This window comes from Periplaneta americana, chromosome 12, assembly GCF_040183065.1.
Source record: "Periplaneta americana isolate PAMFEO1 chromosome 12, P.americana_PAMFEO1_priV1, whole genome shotgun sequence".
NCBI lineage: Eukaryota > Metazoa > Arthropoda > Insecta > Blattodea > Blattidae > Periplaneta > Periplaneta americana.
In genome coordinates this window covers 88575419-88594708 of record NC_091128.1, presented here as the reverse complement: position 1 = coordinate 88594708, position 19290 = coordinate 88575419, and the positions used below count along the sequence as shown (strand labels likewise).

Genomic DNA, 19290 nt, shown 5'->3' with positions numbered 1-19290 from the left:
AATATTTCATGTAATGAATTAACAAATATTATTGTAAACAAATATTATTATAATTGCCCACATCTAACACCTTCCACACAAGTCAAATATTTAGGAATTATTATAGATCAGCATTTACTGTTGGGATAAACAAATTTATTTTATGTGTACAAGTATAAGAAAAACAATTCATAGATTCATAATACTTCGAAATTTTATCACTAAGGAGGCATTGAGAATCATATTTTTAGCTTTAGTACAATCATTAATACAATATGGTATAATAAATTGGGATGGAGTAGCATCATCTGTACTTAATCCATTAATTTTATTACACAGAAGATTAATGAAAATTTGTCTAACCAAAAATATGGATTACTCAACAAATTTAATTTATACAGATTTTAAAGTATTAACTATTGAAGAAATTTATAAATATAGTTTACCTAACTTACTACCGCAGAAATCAAATAAAACATAAATCTAATCGACATGAATATCATACTCGAAGATAAAAGTCTACTTCCCATTAATTGAGCCTAAATATAAGTGCAGTTCTTAAACATGGTGCTAGTTTCGGCCCAACATTTTGTAATAAAATTACAAACCATTTTCCAAATTTGAAATATTTTAAAATTGAAGCTTTTAAAAATAAATTTATAAAATTATTCATGATATAGAGTATAATATTAACGAATCTGTGTATTTTTTACTTTTCATTTCTGTCGACTATATTCATATTTTTATTGAATATCACTGGCTTCTGTCTGATTGTCAATTTATATTAAATGTGTTTTTTCTCTCTTTTTCTCTTTCTTCTTCTTCATTTTTTTTTTTTTTTTTTTTTTTGCTCTTGTGTGTTATTTATCGGTTTGAATTAAGTTACTTACTGTATTTAGTAAACTGTCTTTGTAAATTTTATGTTATATTATTGGCTAAGGCCACACCGTATACGAGCCTGGCTCTTACGGTAGTGGCTAGAAATGTTTTTTTTAAATAATTTCAATTTTTACTCACTAGCTAGCTAGCTAGTTAAATAAATAAAAAAATTTAGGAAAAGCATCGCTTTGGTAAGCTGCAAATTCCTATTCAAGTTTATCATGTTCACCTTCATTAACCAAATGGTTCGTCATTTGTTTATTTATTATATAAACAATGAATAAACAAATAAATAAACAATTACACTGACTTATGATGTCATATTCATGAGAGCTCGTTACGTAAGTAACGGATCTGGAGATACGATAACGCGGAAATGAATGAATGACATGAGTTACAATGCACTACATATTTTGTAATGGATGCGGTTCCATGCAGCAGCGCGAGGTCCAAAACAATCCGTGAAGGCAGAGCGCAGAGCGGGCAGGAAGAGATTTATCATGCTCCGAAACCTCCCATGGAGCAGCACAAGTAATTCTTTATATTTGGTCAACGCCACGCTTATTGAGGCCAATAATATTGATACGGCCGCGTAATCTCCCGAGGCTCGCATAAGAGGATTGCCCCTTGATGAGACCATATGGCTCTTGTGTCCTGACAGCTAATCTGATTACGTGCATCGTGGCCAAAGAAAAATGACTCCATTTCTCAGAAAGCTGTTGCGTTAGTCATTTTATCCCATTGTTAACGAGAGGGCTCTCGTTGCGGATTAATGGCCTAATTTCAATCCTTGTGACTGCGCATGGCCAGCTAGGAGACACGCAGAAGGTTCTGCTGTCGCCCTGTGTTGTGATATTCTCTGTTTGCTTTCCAGTTCATCCAAACATAAAGTGAAAATGAATATGCAATAGGTTTGTTCCAACAAGCAATTCAGAACACATTACGAATTAATAACGAATGTCTTTCGACGCAAGCGCTAGTTAAAGACGTTCTGGAAACTAGATCGGGATTTCACGTTGTTGGAACGTTTCTTGAACTGTTCTTTCACGGCCTTCTGAGTTTCTTCTCATATTTAAATTATATTCATCTTCCAAACTTAACTCGTCATAAAATTAACTAACACCTTTCAAAACACTCTTGATCGACTATTAGAGTCGTGCACAACCGGTTACGAAAAACAGAAATTATATATTTCTATTGAATGCCTGGCGCTGTAGTCAGTATGCAAAGCTCTTCCGTCTCGCGGAGTGTCTCAGTGTTCGGTTTGATGAATATTCGAGTTGTTTCTTTCTCTTTGTGGGTGGACGGCAAAGGCAGAGCACACTGAGCCATACAGGAATTCCAAAAGCCCTTGCAAGGACGCAATTATCGTGTAGGCCTACCATTTAATAATATTGTTAATTCTTTCTTCCTTTCTTTCTACATTAAATCAATCGATCAATCCAACCATCGACTAATTCATTGGTTCACTCATTAATTCATTCATTCATCCATGGATTCAATGATTAGTTCACTCATTCATCAATTAATTGATTCATTGATTGATTCATTAGTGGATTAATTAATTACAGTTGGGTACAGTAAAGAGCAACAACATAGCTACATCGTGCTTGAGAGTACTTTTACTTTTGTTAGTACATTCTATTTTTAATAAATTATTTATTAATTAAATAATGCATCTGCTTACAGTAATTAAGGGACATTATATATTAACAACTACTGTTTTAGAGGTATGCATTTTGAGTTTAAAGTGTAAACGTCACAAAAGAATGTCCCGTATGTACTTATTTGCTATTCTACTTAGTAAGTAATTTTGTAATTTATTCTACTCTTGCATTTATTTACAGATTTCATATTACGATTATTTCCTTTGTTGTTACCAGTGTCCATTTGTTCATTTATGTATTGTTTATGAATATAAGTGTATTAAAGTGTCCAATCAATTGTGGGCCTACATCATGCATTTACTTTTTTAAAATTACACATTAGTAAGTTTCTCTCAATTGTTATTCTTTTCGTGTACTCAGAATATGTCAGTGTTCCTGTATGATGAAGTGCGCCTGGTGTTCTGTCTAGCCTGCAAAACATTAGAGGTAACTGGTTGAATGTCGAACATTCGGTCGGATGCTCTACCTTGCCGGATGTTCTCTGGCCAGTCGAATCTAAACCGGTTGTAAGCTCTATTCTGCAGCTTCTATCGAATATTTTTTTTTTATTTTAACCTGCCCAGTCTCAAAGCGTTTTAACCTTAACCTCAGATTAAATCATCTGCGCATGCGAGAACAGTACGGAATTCCCAATTCCTGCTCTTTATCGGGAACCGATTCCACTCGTTCTGAACGATTTCCAGAGCATATAATAATAATAATAATAATAATAATAATAATAATAATAATAATAATGGAAAATCTGTAATAAGTTAGTTGGCTCCTCTGCTTGTCTATCAATATTACATTATGAAAATGGCCTTCACACCTTGTAACAGACTTAACCTCAAAGAAATAAGAGGAAGCGGGTTCCGTTTTACAATGAAATTGCTGTCCAATGTGGGATCAGCTGTTATTAAAGTCATACAAAGTCCTTAACCCTTAAATTTGCAAAATATCCTATAGGATACAACAGGTTAATAGGCTATATGCTATAATTTTAATAGAACAATAGAAAAAAATTGGTAGCACTAAAATTTCACAATAATGAATTTTTAAATACTTATATAGTCACAATCATGCCATGGTATGAAAGAAAAACTTCACAACCTCGAGCGGGATTCGAACCTGCGACTTCCTGTTCTCCGGTCTTTCATACCATGGCATGATTGTGACTATATAAGTATTTAAAAAATTCATTAATATGTCACATCAACGGACGTATATACGTCATCCAACATCGTAAGATGGTTTACAATTTCACCATACTATAATATTGTGCAACATATAAAATATGTACATTGCGATTGTTGTTTTCTTTACAGTCCGACACGGTTTAATAAACTAGTGTAAGAAATGAAGTTTTGCCAATTTAAGGGTTAAAAACACTTGAAAAGAAAGATATTATACGTTCTTCCATTACCATTTATATTTTGGTAATTGATGATTCTATTGGGTTTGCATTTCTCTGGATTTTTTACTAAACAATTCATGTACTTAACCATTTTTGTCTTTCAAAATTATTCTGTCGTGATTTTATTCTGGATCTTTATGGTCACCCTCATTGAGGCAGATTATTTTGTTAAAAATTAATATCGAAATTATCAATAACTTTCTGGTTTAAATAAGGAATGTTCATGATAAAGTATTATTTCACCGAAAGCATTGCATGATATTTCTCACAAATATTTTTGCCCTCTTCAATCTAGAGAAATAACGCTGAACCCCAAAGATCGCACTCCTAATGCCACCATCATTGACAATAAATACACAGGTCAACTGTTCCGTTTGTGAAAATTCTACGCTAGGTCACAATCTAGTATATACAGTCACGAAACTTGAGTTTATGAGGGTACTAGGAACAATAGACTGGCAGGTATTTCGCATTGTCTGTGATGAGGCGATAGCAGCGATCCTAGTGGTTAGCAACTATTTATGGATGCATATTTACTACGTATTGAGCTTCGTGACTGTACATACTAGACTGTGGCTAGATGCTCGCGCACGAGTAACAAGTGACAATTCCGATCGTCAGCTAGGTTGCAGTGCAATTGCCACACCTCACTGAATTGAAATGAATGTTGTGTAGCTGTTAAATGAATTTCTACTGAGAATGGATTAATTGGAATGCTCCTGGGAGAAGTAAAATTCAATCTCGATTCAATTAAAAGGATAATGTAATAATTCAGGAATATATACAATAACTAAACACAGAAACACAATTGCAGTAGTCTGTTTTAAAAAAATATTTTATTAGGTATACTACTAGTAAAGAAATCAAGCTTCTTACGTAATTTGCTTTTGAGATATGTGCACTATATGTAAATTGAGTTATGTTTTTTTTTCACATACTTAGTATGCCAACGTACTATGGTAGGAATGACCATGATTTTAAAATCAAATGTAGGAAACAGAAAACGGATGTAGATAAATTCTCATTTTTAAATAGAACTATAAATGATTGGAATGACCTACCTGCAGCGGTCTTTGAGGGCTGTCCTTCCTTAAGGAGATTCCAGAAGAACTTAAAAAGTTGTGTATAAAGTGCAAATTAAAATTAAGGTGACATTTAACATTTTAATTTTTTAAGGTGACATGCATTTTATTTAGCCTGACGAGTTACTCCCTTGGTTTGAATTGTAAATTATTTAAAAATAGCGTGTAAGAGGGCCTTAGACTAAAAATGTTTAGCTTAAATGTAGTTCTGTTTATAAGTATGCATAACGGTGTAATTATTTGTCTTATTTGAACTGTTGTATCAGTGAAGCGAGGTGAGTCAGTGAAGTTATGGTTTTACAGTGCAGTGAACAGTTCCGATCAGTGATGATTTATAGAGTCAATGAAATGTGTTCTATAGTGGCAATGAAATGTGTGCTAAAGTGTCAGTGAAATGCGTCATAGTGCCACTACAGTGAGTGAGGTAAGAGTAAAGTGAAAGACTATTGAAACTTATGTAGGGTCTATACATATGTAGGTTGCATTGTAAAATTAGGTTATTTTATGTTTTATTATTAATTGAAATATTGTGTTAAACTGTATTGTGTATTCTTATTGTATTGTGTATATACTTGTATTGTGTATTGCTTATCATTTTATTGCGTATTGTTTATATTGTGTATACCACTGCCACCGGGTGCTTGCCCACTTGCAATGTAAATAAATACATACAACAACTTGGTCCTTACAGACTGAGGAAAACAAATGTAATAGTAAGTAAAGAAAAACTTTGCATCTAAAAGTTATGTCTCACATCTTAAAATATATCTAAATGATGCACTTGAATGTTATAAAATCTGATCAAATTATGGCTGCACCTTTCTGTGCATCTGCAGTTCAATATTAGCAGATTTATACGTATTCTTAATGAATTAAGTCAATATAATGTGTAAGAACAAAACACAGCACTGTTCTTTTTAAGCACCTCATTGGCCCGAGTAGCACCATGAAATTTACTATGCTCCTACTTAAGACCTCGGCTGGGAGAGCATCATGCTGACCATATCTTATCCCCATATTGGTTGGATGATCGTTCACCTCTGCTGAGGCATGTGAACATGAGGCCAGAAGACGGCTGGTCGGACTTGGTCCTTTCATTGGCTGTCGCGGCACGGATTATTATTATTATTATTATTATTATTATTATTATTATTTCTTACTTCCTTCACTTGTCTCCAGTGCTGCACCGAAGTCTAATTTTTATTAAAGTAGGCCTAAAATCTTTCTTTAGCAGACTGCAGGACCATAAGAAAAATTTTGAAATTCGCCACAAATTGAAAATTAGAAACGTTGTCGATATAATAAACACATACAGAAGCAATTATTGCCTGAAACATTCAAGAAAACTGGCTCCAACAGAATCCCACATCAGCTTTTAAATTATAAATCTACCGGGAAAAGAACAATTTGGATGGCCCACAAGAGATGAAAAGATTAGTTTTTTCACAACTTCTGGAAAGGAGACAGAACGACTGGTCTAATCCATGGAGGTATTGAAGTTGAATAATTTTCTTTTTTTTTTAACAGCAAGTTAACAGACAATATTTTACATTAACTTAGTCCATTCTTTCGTGGAATAGGTCCCATAATGCAAAAAAATATTGTTTCGTGGATTTAATGTATGAATTTAGAAAAAAATAGACTGTTCCTATACAGACGTTGCTACTTAGTGACCAAGATGCGATTAGAGGGTACGTCTAAAGCTACTTGTATAGCATACAATTTTTATTCCAATTCAATACTTATGAAAGAAATTGTCAAAGATTGATCAATACTGGAAAAAGATGTTTCAAAGATTGTTTCATAAGGCTAAAGAATGTAATGCAATTTTAAAACATGTGCTTTAAGCTCATTGTAACCTATATAGACCTATCTACTAAAAATTACAATATAATTATGTAAACCTTGTGGAGAATTACTTGGTTATACAAAATAACATTTCTACTACTGAACTGTACGGTACCATAAAACAAATGATATTACGATTGCATATTGTTTTAAAGGAAATGGAATTCTATTGGAAAGAGTGAGTGAAGAAAGAAAGATGCTGAAACCGATCAAAAAGAGAAAAAGGAATTGGTTGGATCACTGGCTGAGAAGAAACTGCCCACTGAAGAATGCACTGGAAGGAATGGTGAACGGGAGAAGAGTTCGAGGCAGAAGAAGATATCAGATGATAGACAACATTAAGATATGTGGATCATTTGAGGAGACAAAGAGGAAGGCAGAAAACAGGAAAGACTGGAGAATGCTGGGTTTGCAGTGAAAGACTGACCTTGGGCAGAACACTATGAATGAATGAATATTGTTTTAAAACAAAATATTTACGATTAGTATTCGCCTAGATTAGAGATTAGAATATTCTTCATTTAAGAAATACACGTACGGTATTGGTACTTATTCGAGCTATGTGATTCTTAATTTCCTCATAAGCATTTTTTTCTTCATTTTATTGTGGTATATCACACAACCCACGGCGTGTAGGCATGAATTTAATTCATATAATTGAATTAACTAGAAAACAAATTCTCTCGACCAGAACTTCATGTTTTTTGTGGTTCTTGGCGCCATAATCTTTTCGAATCTCCTTGGTCAATTAATTCAAAGAAGTGTTAAGTCTTTAATCAATTAGGGCACGTTATTTACTTTCAAGACAATCAAAAACTTTTAAATTATTCTGTTTATTTCAATAGGCTATTTAATGACGCTGTGTGAACTACTAGGTTATTTAGCGTCGATGGAATTTTTTATGGCGAGATGGTATTTGGCGAGATGAGGCCGAGGATTCGCCGTACATTACCCGACATTCGCCTTAAGGTTGGGAGAAACCTCGGAAAAACCCAGTCCAGCAATCATCCCAAGCAGGAATTGAACCCATGCCCGAGCGCAGATCCGGATTAGTAATCAAGCGCCTCTGCCGACTGAGCTAAGCCGGTTACTATTGTAAGTGACTAGACACTAAAACTTGTCAAGTCTTGAAAAGTCTTGTGAATGATGAAAATTTGATCGTGTACAAGCCGCTTAAGAGACAATCTGCCTCGCACAATAAAGCACCATCACCTACAGCAAATTTCACTCGTGAAAGATTTCTTTTTCATAGCCGCAAAAACTCTCTCATTAAAGAGGCGGTAATCTGCGAGTCTAAAAAACTGATGAGTTGGAACATCATCCAGACAGACACATCGATAATTACAACTCAGACTTCCGCGATGAGCAGAGCAGCTCTCTGCACAATTCTCCGCCTAACGGATAAAATATTATATAGATCAGCTGTCTTGAGCGAAACGCCCTTCGACGGCACTCACGGGTATGCAGACAGCTAAATGATTTAGGGGTGAAGTTCCTCATATAAGCCTATTAGTCAGAAAGCAGAGCACATGCACTTACAATTAGCTGAGATGAAAATTTCATGTTGTGTAGCCTATGTGATGTATAATGAGTGTGTAAAAAATGCTTTTTCTTTAAGATTCAAACGTTTCCGTTATATTACATTCCAATGTACATTTTCATAATCATAATCATCATCATCGTCATATCACTATAATCAACAACTTTAAAGGACTGAACTATAAGAGCCAACATTACACATCCAGAAGACAACATGTGGGTGGGCAGTTCAAAAGGGAAAACAACTAAAAATTTAGTTAAAACTAAATTTTAAATTTTAAATTTTTTATTAATGAAGAAAAATTTGCTCCGGCGCAGAGAATCGAGCCAGGGTCTCCCAGTTCTATGCACTGGACACTCTAATTACTAAGTTACGCCGAAGTCCAACCTACCGCACCGGATCGAATCTTTCTCCTTTGCTTCTTTTTCCTTAATGGCCTTACTCCGTGTTCGACTTTTGTTACGAGTATATTGACATATATTTTAAGTCAACAGTCGATACATTATATACAGTAAGTCAAACAAGGATTAAGGCCACTAAGGGACAAGAACCAAAGGAGAAGGATTCGATCCAGTGCGGTGGGTTGAACTTCGGCGTAGCTCAGTGGTTAGAGCGCCCAGTGCGCAGAACTGGGAGTCCCGGGTTCTATCCTCGGAACCGGAGCGAATTTTTCTCCATTAATAACAAATGGTATATATTTGGGTAAATTTTATTAAGCTTCCTCCAAATGAAGGCTGCCTAGAAGACAAAGCTTAGGTACCAAAAAATTGATGTTTTTTTTTTTTTTTTAGTAAATGGTAGGTAAACAATTATAATGGGAAAAAAATAAAACAATGAAGAAGGAAAAGAAAAAGAAATAACACAATTAATTATAAATAATTGAAAACGACTAAACAAAACATTATTAATTCCAGAAGAAACATAAAATTTCCTAGTACGGTATCTATTTGCTATCAGGTGATCACAGTCGTCTATTTAGCACTAGTTGCAAGACCCAAATTAAGTGAGCAGATCGCCATATGAAAGACATCAATCTATTTAAGTGTAGAGATAATTCTGTAGAACCAAAAAATTAATCTCTACATACAGATGAATTTTAAAGCTTCATGTTGCTGTGAAAATGCAATTAAAGTCACTGATTGAAACTTATAATATATATAAAACACCATTAACAGAATTTGGAGTAATTTCAATGATCCTTTGATTTTTCACCAGCAACATAAGGGTTTAAAATGCAGGCTTCTCAAAACTTTAAATTTTGATTTGTTTCCTTTTCTAACTGGGCCGTCGACATGATAATTACAGGATACAAGATATATATTTTCTATGGAAGGGAAAGAAACTTCCATTTCCTTGCTGGGAACTGAGCCTGAGTCGTCTGGTTTGTTGTAGAAACTCTGTAACCTTATAAGTAGTGTTTATTTGTGTTATTACTATTGGCATCTCTTCTCTTTCTCGACTAATATAATTTATTGTTTGTGTATCGAAGAATCTCTAGAGTACATTCTTATTTCTCAAGAGCAGAACCGAAGAAAACGATTTTCTTCTACTGCATCTTCCGAAAAATATTAGAAATTTCAAGTAAGAGAGTGTATAACATTGACTTTTTTATTTTAAACATTATACTGTATAACCAGGTCATCCAGTTACAATTGATAAAAAATATTATTATTATTATTATTATTATTATTATTATTATTAATTTAAAATGAGTATAACTTAAAAATTTTCATTAAAAACCAAAACCTTGGCTTTTATAGGATCGAACCTAGTTAGAACTAGAATAATGATAATTGGATAAATTTAATTATTATTATAGAAGGAGTAAATTCCATGAATGACCTAAACTGCAGTCTCTCTTACATCCCATAGAGAGAAGAAACTAGAAAAAATTTAAAGAATGAAACGAATTCTAATTGAAAAAGTATGATCTGACACAGTTTTATAATTCTACAAAATGTCAGCACTACCAACCCTTCTATATGGCTCAGAGCAGGGATATAGAACTGGGAGAGAGAGGGATGGAAACATGGAAAAAGCGTTGGTTCCCCTTCCACAGTCCACCGGCGTTAAATGACATCACCGTGAACAGTCCGCAGCCATGTATCACTAGACACTGAATACAAATCCCCTCTACCCTACCATATCAATGACGCGTGGGATTAAAAGAAGGGACGAGTGACGTATTCCGGCTTGTGACGTCTGTCAAAACTTTCGCTCAGTTCTGCATGTCTGGCTCAGAGACTTGGACATTTTCGTCAACTCAATATTAACAAGAACTGAAGCAACAGAGATGAGACTGTAAGACATTTGCCAGGACATTCGCTATTAGACCACATACGAAATGAAGAAATTCATAAAAAATTGAACATAGAAAATGTTACCGTATCATGAAAGTTAACACATATAGAAATAATTGGGAGAATCATAATAATATTCGTAGGTGTTGAGCTAGAGAAGGGTTCTTACCATGAAAAGTATATGCTTAGCATGTAATAAACCTATCAGGTGATGACAGAAATGGTGAATTCTTACCTGTAGGAAGTTCATAAGTAGGAAATAACTTTCAATAATGAAACATTAAATGAAGACATAAACATTTTATATTTTGCTATGTTATTTCCAAAAAAGTAATGCCAAGTCAACAGCATCAAGATTAAGGTGAATCAGAGAACCTTGGCTCTGTAGCTTTTTGGCTGTGGTGTTGCCTTCTTTCTTCATAGTCGAGTTCATACGCAATTCAAAATCCCGACGCAGGCGGCGCAGTCAAGGAGGTAAACATATAGGCCTAGATTCATTCATGTACTACTTCATCTTCATAAATCGCTTTTTTATTCGAGTTATATTAGGTCTTTAGTTTTATTTTATTAGTAGTAAGTACAATGCATACAAGTCAATCAGGTATGGTTTGGCAAAATGAAATGGATTACAGTTTATTTGCATGTCTTCATAACACTTAGGTAAGGTTTGGATAAACCAAATGGTCTACAATTTATTTCAACGTCTTCATAGCACTTAGGTAAGATTTGGCTAAATGAAATCGATTACAGTTTATTTCACATCTTCATAGCACTTAGGAAGGTTTGGTTTAAATGAAATGGATTACAGTTTATTTTCATGTCTTCATGACACTAAAGTAAGGTTTGGCTAAATGAAATGGATTACAGTTTATTTGCACGTCTTCATAGCTTTTAGGTAAGGTTTGGCTAAATGAAATGGATTACAGTTTATTTGCACGTCTTCATAGCTTTTAGGTAAGGTTTGGCTAAATGAAATGGATTACAGTTTATTTGCACGTCTTCATAGCACTTAGGATAAAGTTTGGATAAACCACATAGTCTACAGTTTATTTGGACATCCTTAAGGCATTGAAGTAAGGTTTGTTTACATCAATTGGGCTACAGTTTATTTGCACAAATGGTTATATCATTGAAATAAAGACGTCTGAATAGATGAAATTGTGTACAGTTTATTTGTACATGTTCATGACATAGAGATAGGGTTTGGTTACATAAAGTGGGCTAGAGTTTATTTTCACATCTTTATATAATTGCAATGAAGCGTGAATAGATCAAATTGTGTATAATTCATTTGTACAGTTACGGAAACAAAATTTGCGCATGTCCAGTAGAACTCCTGTATATATGCTACTTGTGGATAGTCATGCGAAACTGTTGCCTACATGCAGGTGGACTCCCATCAAAACGCGCTTCAAATTTTAATTCCGTATCTGTACGTCTTTGCAACACTGAGGTAAGATTTGATTACATAAAATGAACTACAGTTTATTTGCAAATGTTCATGACACTTAGGTAAAGTTTGGCTTTCCCCTCTAACTTCTTTCTTACCGAATTTTTTATAATTAAGAGAAAATTACAGTCGCATTGAGAGACATAATGTTCACATACTGATAGAAATACTCGTGAGTTTGGACAAATCCTCAACTTTGTATGCTTTAAGAAAAACAGACGTTTCTATCTGTTTCAAATACATCAATTTAAAAATTGCTGGATACAGTTTCAGATTAGCATTCTTCCGAAGAAGAGTCAATTTTCCTTAGAACTCTTAAATACCACCAACTTCAAATTTCTTATTTTGGCAGAGAGGAACGTCTAGCACAGAGATGTGAAGCGCGGATATTTGTACCCTCTGACAAGGAGTCTAGGGACCTTCTACTTACACAATCGCACAGATATACACAAAAAATAGAGATTCTACGTTACTGTTACACCTCGTTTGAAGGCTAGAAATGCGCGCGCTTGACATGGCTGGTCTAGCAGCTTCATGCAAAGTAAGATGAATGGGTACTCACTTCTTGTCTATGTGCATGAACTTCATATCCATGGAATGGATGGAGGTGAATACGTTGGTGGCTCCTTGCACGACGCACTCCCGCGTTTCTGGCATGGCGACCGGGGTGCACGTGGCGAGAAACACTGGTTCGTTCCTACTGCACAAAGGCAGAAAGGACAGGTAGTGTCCCTGCACCAACACCACCTGCAGCAAACAATGTCTATCGTGTAGCTATCCCTTTTTTATACTCTGTGAAAACAAAATATTAGTAAACAATTTTTTTTCAGACTCAAGCACATAAAAATATACAACTCAAAGACAAAGTTTCCATTATTCTGTAATAGTAGTAGTATTTAATTAATGGCCATTTCAACTACAGATGTTATTCAGAGTCGAAATTCAAAGCGCGACAAATTTTATCTCTAAGCATTTATGAGGAATCAAATTCTTCTAAGTGCTGTAAATTTATAGGCCTATATAGCGGGCTTTCGAGCTTTTCTTCCCTCCCGTAGAAAGTCACAGTAAGGATTTTATCGTCCTTTCAAAATTAATTTCCACAGAGCACGGGAGTGTCATATTTAACACGCTTGCCTTGTATACGAAAGATTTAAGTTCAACCCCGAGGAACTGCTATTTTAACTTGGGTATTTCGTAGTATTCCAAGTCTCTCCATCAAAATTTACGGACAGTAACTATTTCGAAAGGCCCAGACCCGGTTGTTTCCCAAATTCCTCATTACCACATTACTCCATGCACGTCATCTACCCAACTTCCGCGACCGACATGCCATCTGTTAGGCAAGTAAAATACTAGAAACATAGATAAATACATTAGGAGACCTCCAACTCAATGTATACGGTCGCAGGACTATTGAAATAGAATAACCGAATGTTATTGTTACTACTGGTAAAATTCTTAACTATATCTGAATGTTACACAGCCCGGTCGGTACTACAGGTATCCATTATAGGAACAATACTATTATTAATATTAGTGTTTTTCATATTACATCCCAATAGAGCGGGTAATGTTTAAATGAAATGTGCACCACAGTACGTATACATATCACATATGAGCCGTTGAGAGCAGAAGTGGTGTAAGTCAAAATTGGGTAATGAGGTTTAAAGTAAAAGTTCTGTAAAATATTCAAACTCAAAGAGCAAAGTAGCAATTAATATGTCCTTCGTGCTATCCACTGACTACCAAGAGTTCAAATAAATTGAATATTCATTGCTACTTTGCGCTGTATTTTACAGAATGTTTACTTTAACCCTCATTACCCAATTTTGACTTACACATTTCTGCTCTCAACGGCTCATATGGTGTTTCATTTAGCATATGGTTAAACATTTCAATAACAACCACTGACAACATATTCTGTCGACAGCAACAGCCTGCTTCTTTAATATTCAAACATAACAGATCGCCTACATTTATTCACTGACCTGAACAGAAATGGGTAATATTGCTCCTTTGTATTCGAGTGAAATTCTAAATCGACTATACAAAAAGACTCAATAATAATATCAGCGTTATAAAACAGGCAGTATGTGGGCAGCTGCGCTCTTCAATAGGTTTTCTGCATTATACTGAGCTTCCGCGAGCGGCCCTAGCAAAATAAATACACTGTAATTAATTGTGGTGTTTTTTTAGTTGGTTATTTAACGACGCTGTATCAACTACGAGGTTATTTAGCGTCGATGAGATTGGTGATAGTGAGATGGTACTTGGCGAGATGAGGCCGAGGATTCGCTGTAGATTACCTGGGATTCACCTTACGGTTGGGGAAAACCTCGGAAAAAACCCAATCAGCCCAAGCTGAGATCGAACCCGCGCCCGAGCGCAACTTCAGACCGCAAGGCAAGCGCCTTAACCGACTGAGCCACGCCGGTGGCTACTGTGGTGTTAATTTTTAAATTAATGCAATTATTTGTAATCACTAGGGATAGGACAAATTTATTACTATCCGTTCACCATGCAAAACAATATACAGTAGTTGCATAGCGCGGTTGAGTTTGAATAACGATAGACAATACGATGCTTACATCACTCAGCAATACAGTTTATTCAAAATAAATAATTCAGATTATTAAGTAAGTAGAACAATTAACTTTGTCTAATACTACAGTGGTTAGAAGATAGAGTCCATCGGCTTCTTCTGTATTTAATTAATATGTACATCTACATTAGTAATGTGGTGTCCGACTGAGTCTGTATTGACACCAAACTTTCCTTATCTCTTAATTTATTTTTCACTTCATTTATGCATTTGTCTTAAGAATGTTGTACTCATTTCTTCAGCAGTGTTGATTCGTAGCCTCTATGTTAACTTTCCGAAATAAAAAAGCACGCAGTTTCTCTTTCTGCAATTTGTTTAGCGAAATATTTTCTGCAATGATGCTTCACAGATATCATCAGAAAATCTTCTTTCTGTTAATATTGTCATATAGACTCATGTTGTACCTAGTTAACTTGATGCTTTCTGTCACAAGCACGTTTATGTTATATTTCCTAATGTTACATGCCATGTACCCTGCCATTTTCATTGCACACAACTTATGAAAGAGTTCATTATCGTGAATGGAAGGCACATTTTGTCATGTTGATCAACATATTTGTTACGAACCTCTATCTTGTCACGATATTTTTAACATACATCTCAAGTATATTGTTAGTCTGTTGTGTTGCTTTTGACGGAGCTATACTACGCTGGAATTACACAGGTACCCAGTTTATAAACATTAAGCAATATTTTTCCTAACTCCAGTAATCACATATTTTTATTCATTACAATTTCAAACAACTCATTGATGTCACATTTATTTTTATTCATACATCATACTTATTGGCTATAGTTCGCCACCGTATTGCTGTATACGAGCTACCCATAACCTTCTAATTTCAATATTTACTATTTTTCTCATCTCAGACATACGGTATACTTTCCTATGTTTTAATGCTATTTATACTATTGTAATCATAATCTACAAAAGATCATTCAATTTTCTCTGTCCTATTTATGCACTCAAACTAATCTATTTTAGCAAACTCGTCCCCCCACTACAGCACCTTCTCCATTCATTTTAAAATCACTCATATCACTTTCAACAAAAGTCATTCTTGCACTATTAGGCATTATCTTTCTCCATCCACTTTTTATTCTTTGTACACTTTCATTTTTTCTCTACCCTACTTTTGTTCTTTACTCTAATTTCCTCCTATTTCCCTTTCCTTGACTATAACACTTTTTGATTTTCATTATGCTGTCACTTTTCATTTATTTATTACAATATTTCCACTTCAAACTTTATGCTTCTTCACTTTACTATTCTTTCTCACTTTATTAACCTTTCGCCATCCACTATTTGTTCTTCATCACTACTGACATTTGTGCCCTTATCTTCTGATTCATTGTCTTTTGCAATTCTGGCTTTTAGGCATAGCTCCATGTGAAGCTGATTTTAATAATTTCAAGGGAAAAATTGTTCCGGAGCCGGCTATCGAACCCGAGTCCTTTGGCTGAGCGCGCCAACGCTCTACCAACTGAGCTACCAAGGAACTACACCAGACACCAGCTCAATTTTTCCTTCATATCCACATAGCTCAAGTAGGTTGACTGGCCGTCAGAGACCCAACATTGAGTGCACACAAACTCTGTGTGACTTGAATTGTCACTCGGCCCCCGAACAATTTTTCCCTTGCAATTATTCAAATCAGCTTCACATGGAGTTATATCTGAAAGCCAAATTTGCATAACATACGTTACTGTTCATTAACAGAAAACCACAATTCAAGTCACACAGTTTGTGTGCACTCAATGTTGGGTCCATTGGCGAGTTATAAGGGGGCAGGGGAGGGGAGGGGAAGTATGAATTTTTTTTTTCTACTAACGTTAGAAAATATTAAATTCAAAAGATCTTTTTTACTTTTGTTTATGATTAAGTTTCTGTTCTTAAATTGATGAATTAATGTCTTCAGATCATGTGTTTGGACTATAATATTTATTTTAAATTTCTGAATGTATAAGAATTTTTATATCTCATTTGAGGAATGCTAGCACTGTAATGTTTTTTTTTTTTGTAACAGCCTGTACAAGTCTGCAGGTGTTCAGGCCGCCACTTGGAGAAATATGAATAACATACTGCACAACAATGCATAAAAGGAAAAGTGACCCCGGTATAATGCGTAAACTTAAAGACGAGATTAAATAAAATAGAGTTTGCATTTCATAATTATGACATTTCCAGGAAGGTAAACGTTATATAATAAGGTTTCTGTTAGCACTGTTACGTAGTTTTATTGATGTATGCATGTGTTTCTGAAAAAGAGGGAGATTGTTTTAAGTTATGCCCTATTATAATTTGTAGTAAACCTACAATTCAAGCCTAACTCGGTTCGAAACATCGCGGATGTGGATGTAACACTGTAAGAAACATGCTCTCGAAAATACCTTTACTAAATAATCACATTCCGATATACTGTACCACAGTCAAGCTATAACGGAGTGAAAGAGGTAAATGATGTCCCCCATAACCTTGTTATATGGGGATTCCATGGTTTTGCTTTGCCTCCCCCACAAGGAAACGGTTCTCTCTACGCCTATGGTTGGGTCTCTGGCGGCATGTCAGCCCACTTGAGGTATGTGTATATAAAGAGAAAAATTGGGCCGGTGTCTGGTGTAGTTCCTGGATAGCTCAGTCGGTAGAGCGTTGGCGCGCTCAGCCAAAGGTCCCGAATTAGATACCCGCCCCGGAACAATTTTTCTGTTGAAATTATTCATTGTCTTTTGTCTTTATTTTTATGCTTTCTTTTTTAAGCACCAGCTTCTTAAACTATAACTCTTCGGTCCCTCATGTCCTCTTTTCGAAACACTTCTAGTTGATGGCTCGCTCACATCTTCATCCCCCCTCTTTGTCGAATTCAGACGTCTTCTTTGTTTACAGATTGTCTCACTGCATTGGTGACATATTGATGTGTGAATCGTTTCGACTATCAATAAAATTGCATTGTTGTCTCGACAGTTGGCCTCATGGAATGAGGAAGAAATTATGAAATACTTATCGAGTAAGCTCTGCTTTGTTAAATTTAAATGCGGGGATTATTAAGACAGAAATAAAAGAAACATCAAAATTTTATTTCACATCTAAATCTTTACAACCCCCTCTCACCTTCTTCATAATAACAACCACTAATAGCATAAACTTTCCACGCAATTATAGGGATTCTATTAACACTTTGTCACTTTTTGTAAGTAAGTTTTCCTTTGCATTAATCACCCGGCAGAAAATTTCCAAGGGAGATTGTGACCTTGTGCTGCGGAAGGTCCCCTCGTCAGCCTGGAAGTTGGTTGCAGAGCCACTCCGCTGCAGTCTCCAAGACGGAGGCAGGTTTCTAAATACCACCATCCCTGTAGATATTCATCTGTTTCATTTCCTATACGTTTCAGTGATAAATCCCACCTTGGCTGCGTTTGCATCCAGCCTCATTTCCATGTGTTGTGTCGTCTTTTTTTTTATTTCTCCGTATTGTCTCGTGTAAGAGAAGCGTGGGCGACTGCAGAGGACGGGGCCGTATCTCACGAGACGAGCCGTTGCTACGGAAACGCGTGGTGTAAAAAATGCAGATAAAGAAGATATAACCAGACTCTGAAATAATAAACCGGCACTCAAACGAATTGAGAAATCTTAAACTGTCTTTACGAACATAAATTCTCCTTTTCTTAAATTTATTTGAAAGCGGTCGCATTCTTTTTATTATGTCGGTTCGCAGTATTGCACAACTGGCAGAAGCCGAGTTGCTAGGAGACGGACTATAAACTGGGAAGTCGGCGTGTGATTTAGACCACGTGAGGGACTGAGAAATGTGTTACCAATACGAAATTCACAGTAAAACTCTACAATGTAAAGTTTACGAAAGTGATATGAACTATCTGTACTTTCTGCAAACATTCATAAACTTGAGATAATAGGCCTACGTAGAATTTCGAAGGCTGTAATAAGTTCCATTTTCATAGCGTATATATGTTAAATATTAAATGCTTAGTGCAATTTTCTTTATACAATTGACCGGAAAACTATTTCAATAAAAATGTGGCAATTAAACATATCTCAATAAGATTAATAGAATACTAAAGAAAGTAGTGTAGCGAATCGATTTAATATACGTAAAGTAAGATGACAAGTGTAGTAACGCCAACATTCGAATATTTATCATATACTTCCATGTACAATGTAAGTGAATTCGTGATCTGTTTGTCATAGTAATTGTAATAAGATTAATAGCAAACTAATGAATTCAGTTTTATTATGTAATAATAAAGTCATATGTTTAATACCTTTGGAAGTATTTGATGTTAAATTGCGTAAGCACAATTTTTAAGAGCTTGTTCATCAACGAATTCGTAGCGTAATGGCTATGATAGTGGTTCACTAAATAAAAGTCCTAGGATCGAATTCCAACGTATCCAAAGGTGTGTCATGTATTTCAATTTAATATTAAGTAATTAGTAAAACAAAGTAGGCAGAGGGAGAAAAAGAGAAATAAAAGATAATATGTCAGAAAGAAAGTGCAAAGGAATGATGCACGGTGGAAGAAAAAGAAAAGTGAGGG

General features: G+C 35.1%; 1 protein-coding gene across 1 annotated transcript in view; it reads right to left on the bottom strand.

The window, feature by feature from the left end:
• Positions 1–19290, bottom strand: part of dysf (dysfusion) — a 1258166-nt gene that overhangs the window by 143832 nt on the left and 1095044 nt on the right. Inside the window, exon 6 of the mRNA XM_069841720.1 lies at positions 12701–12885. Coding sequence (XP_069697821.1) covers positions 12701–12885 — 185 coding nt within the window. The remainder of the gene's footprint in view (positions 1–12700; positions 12886–19290) is intronic.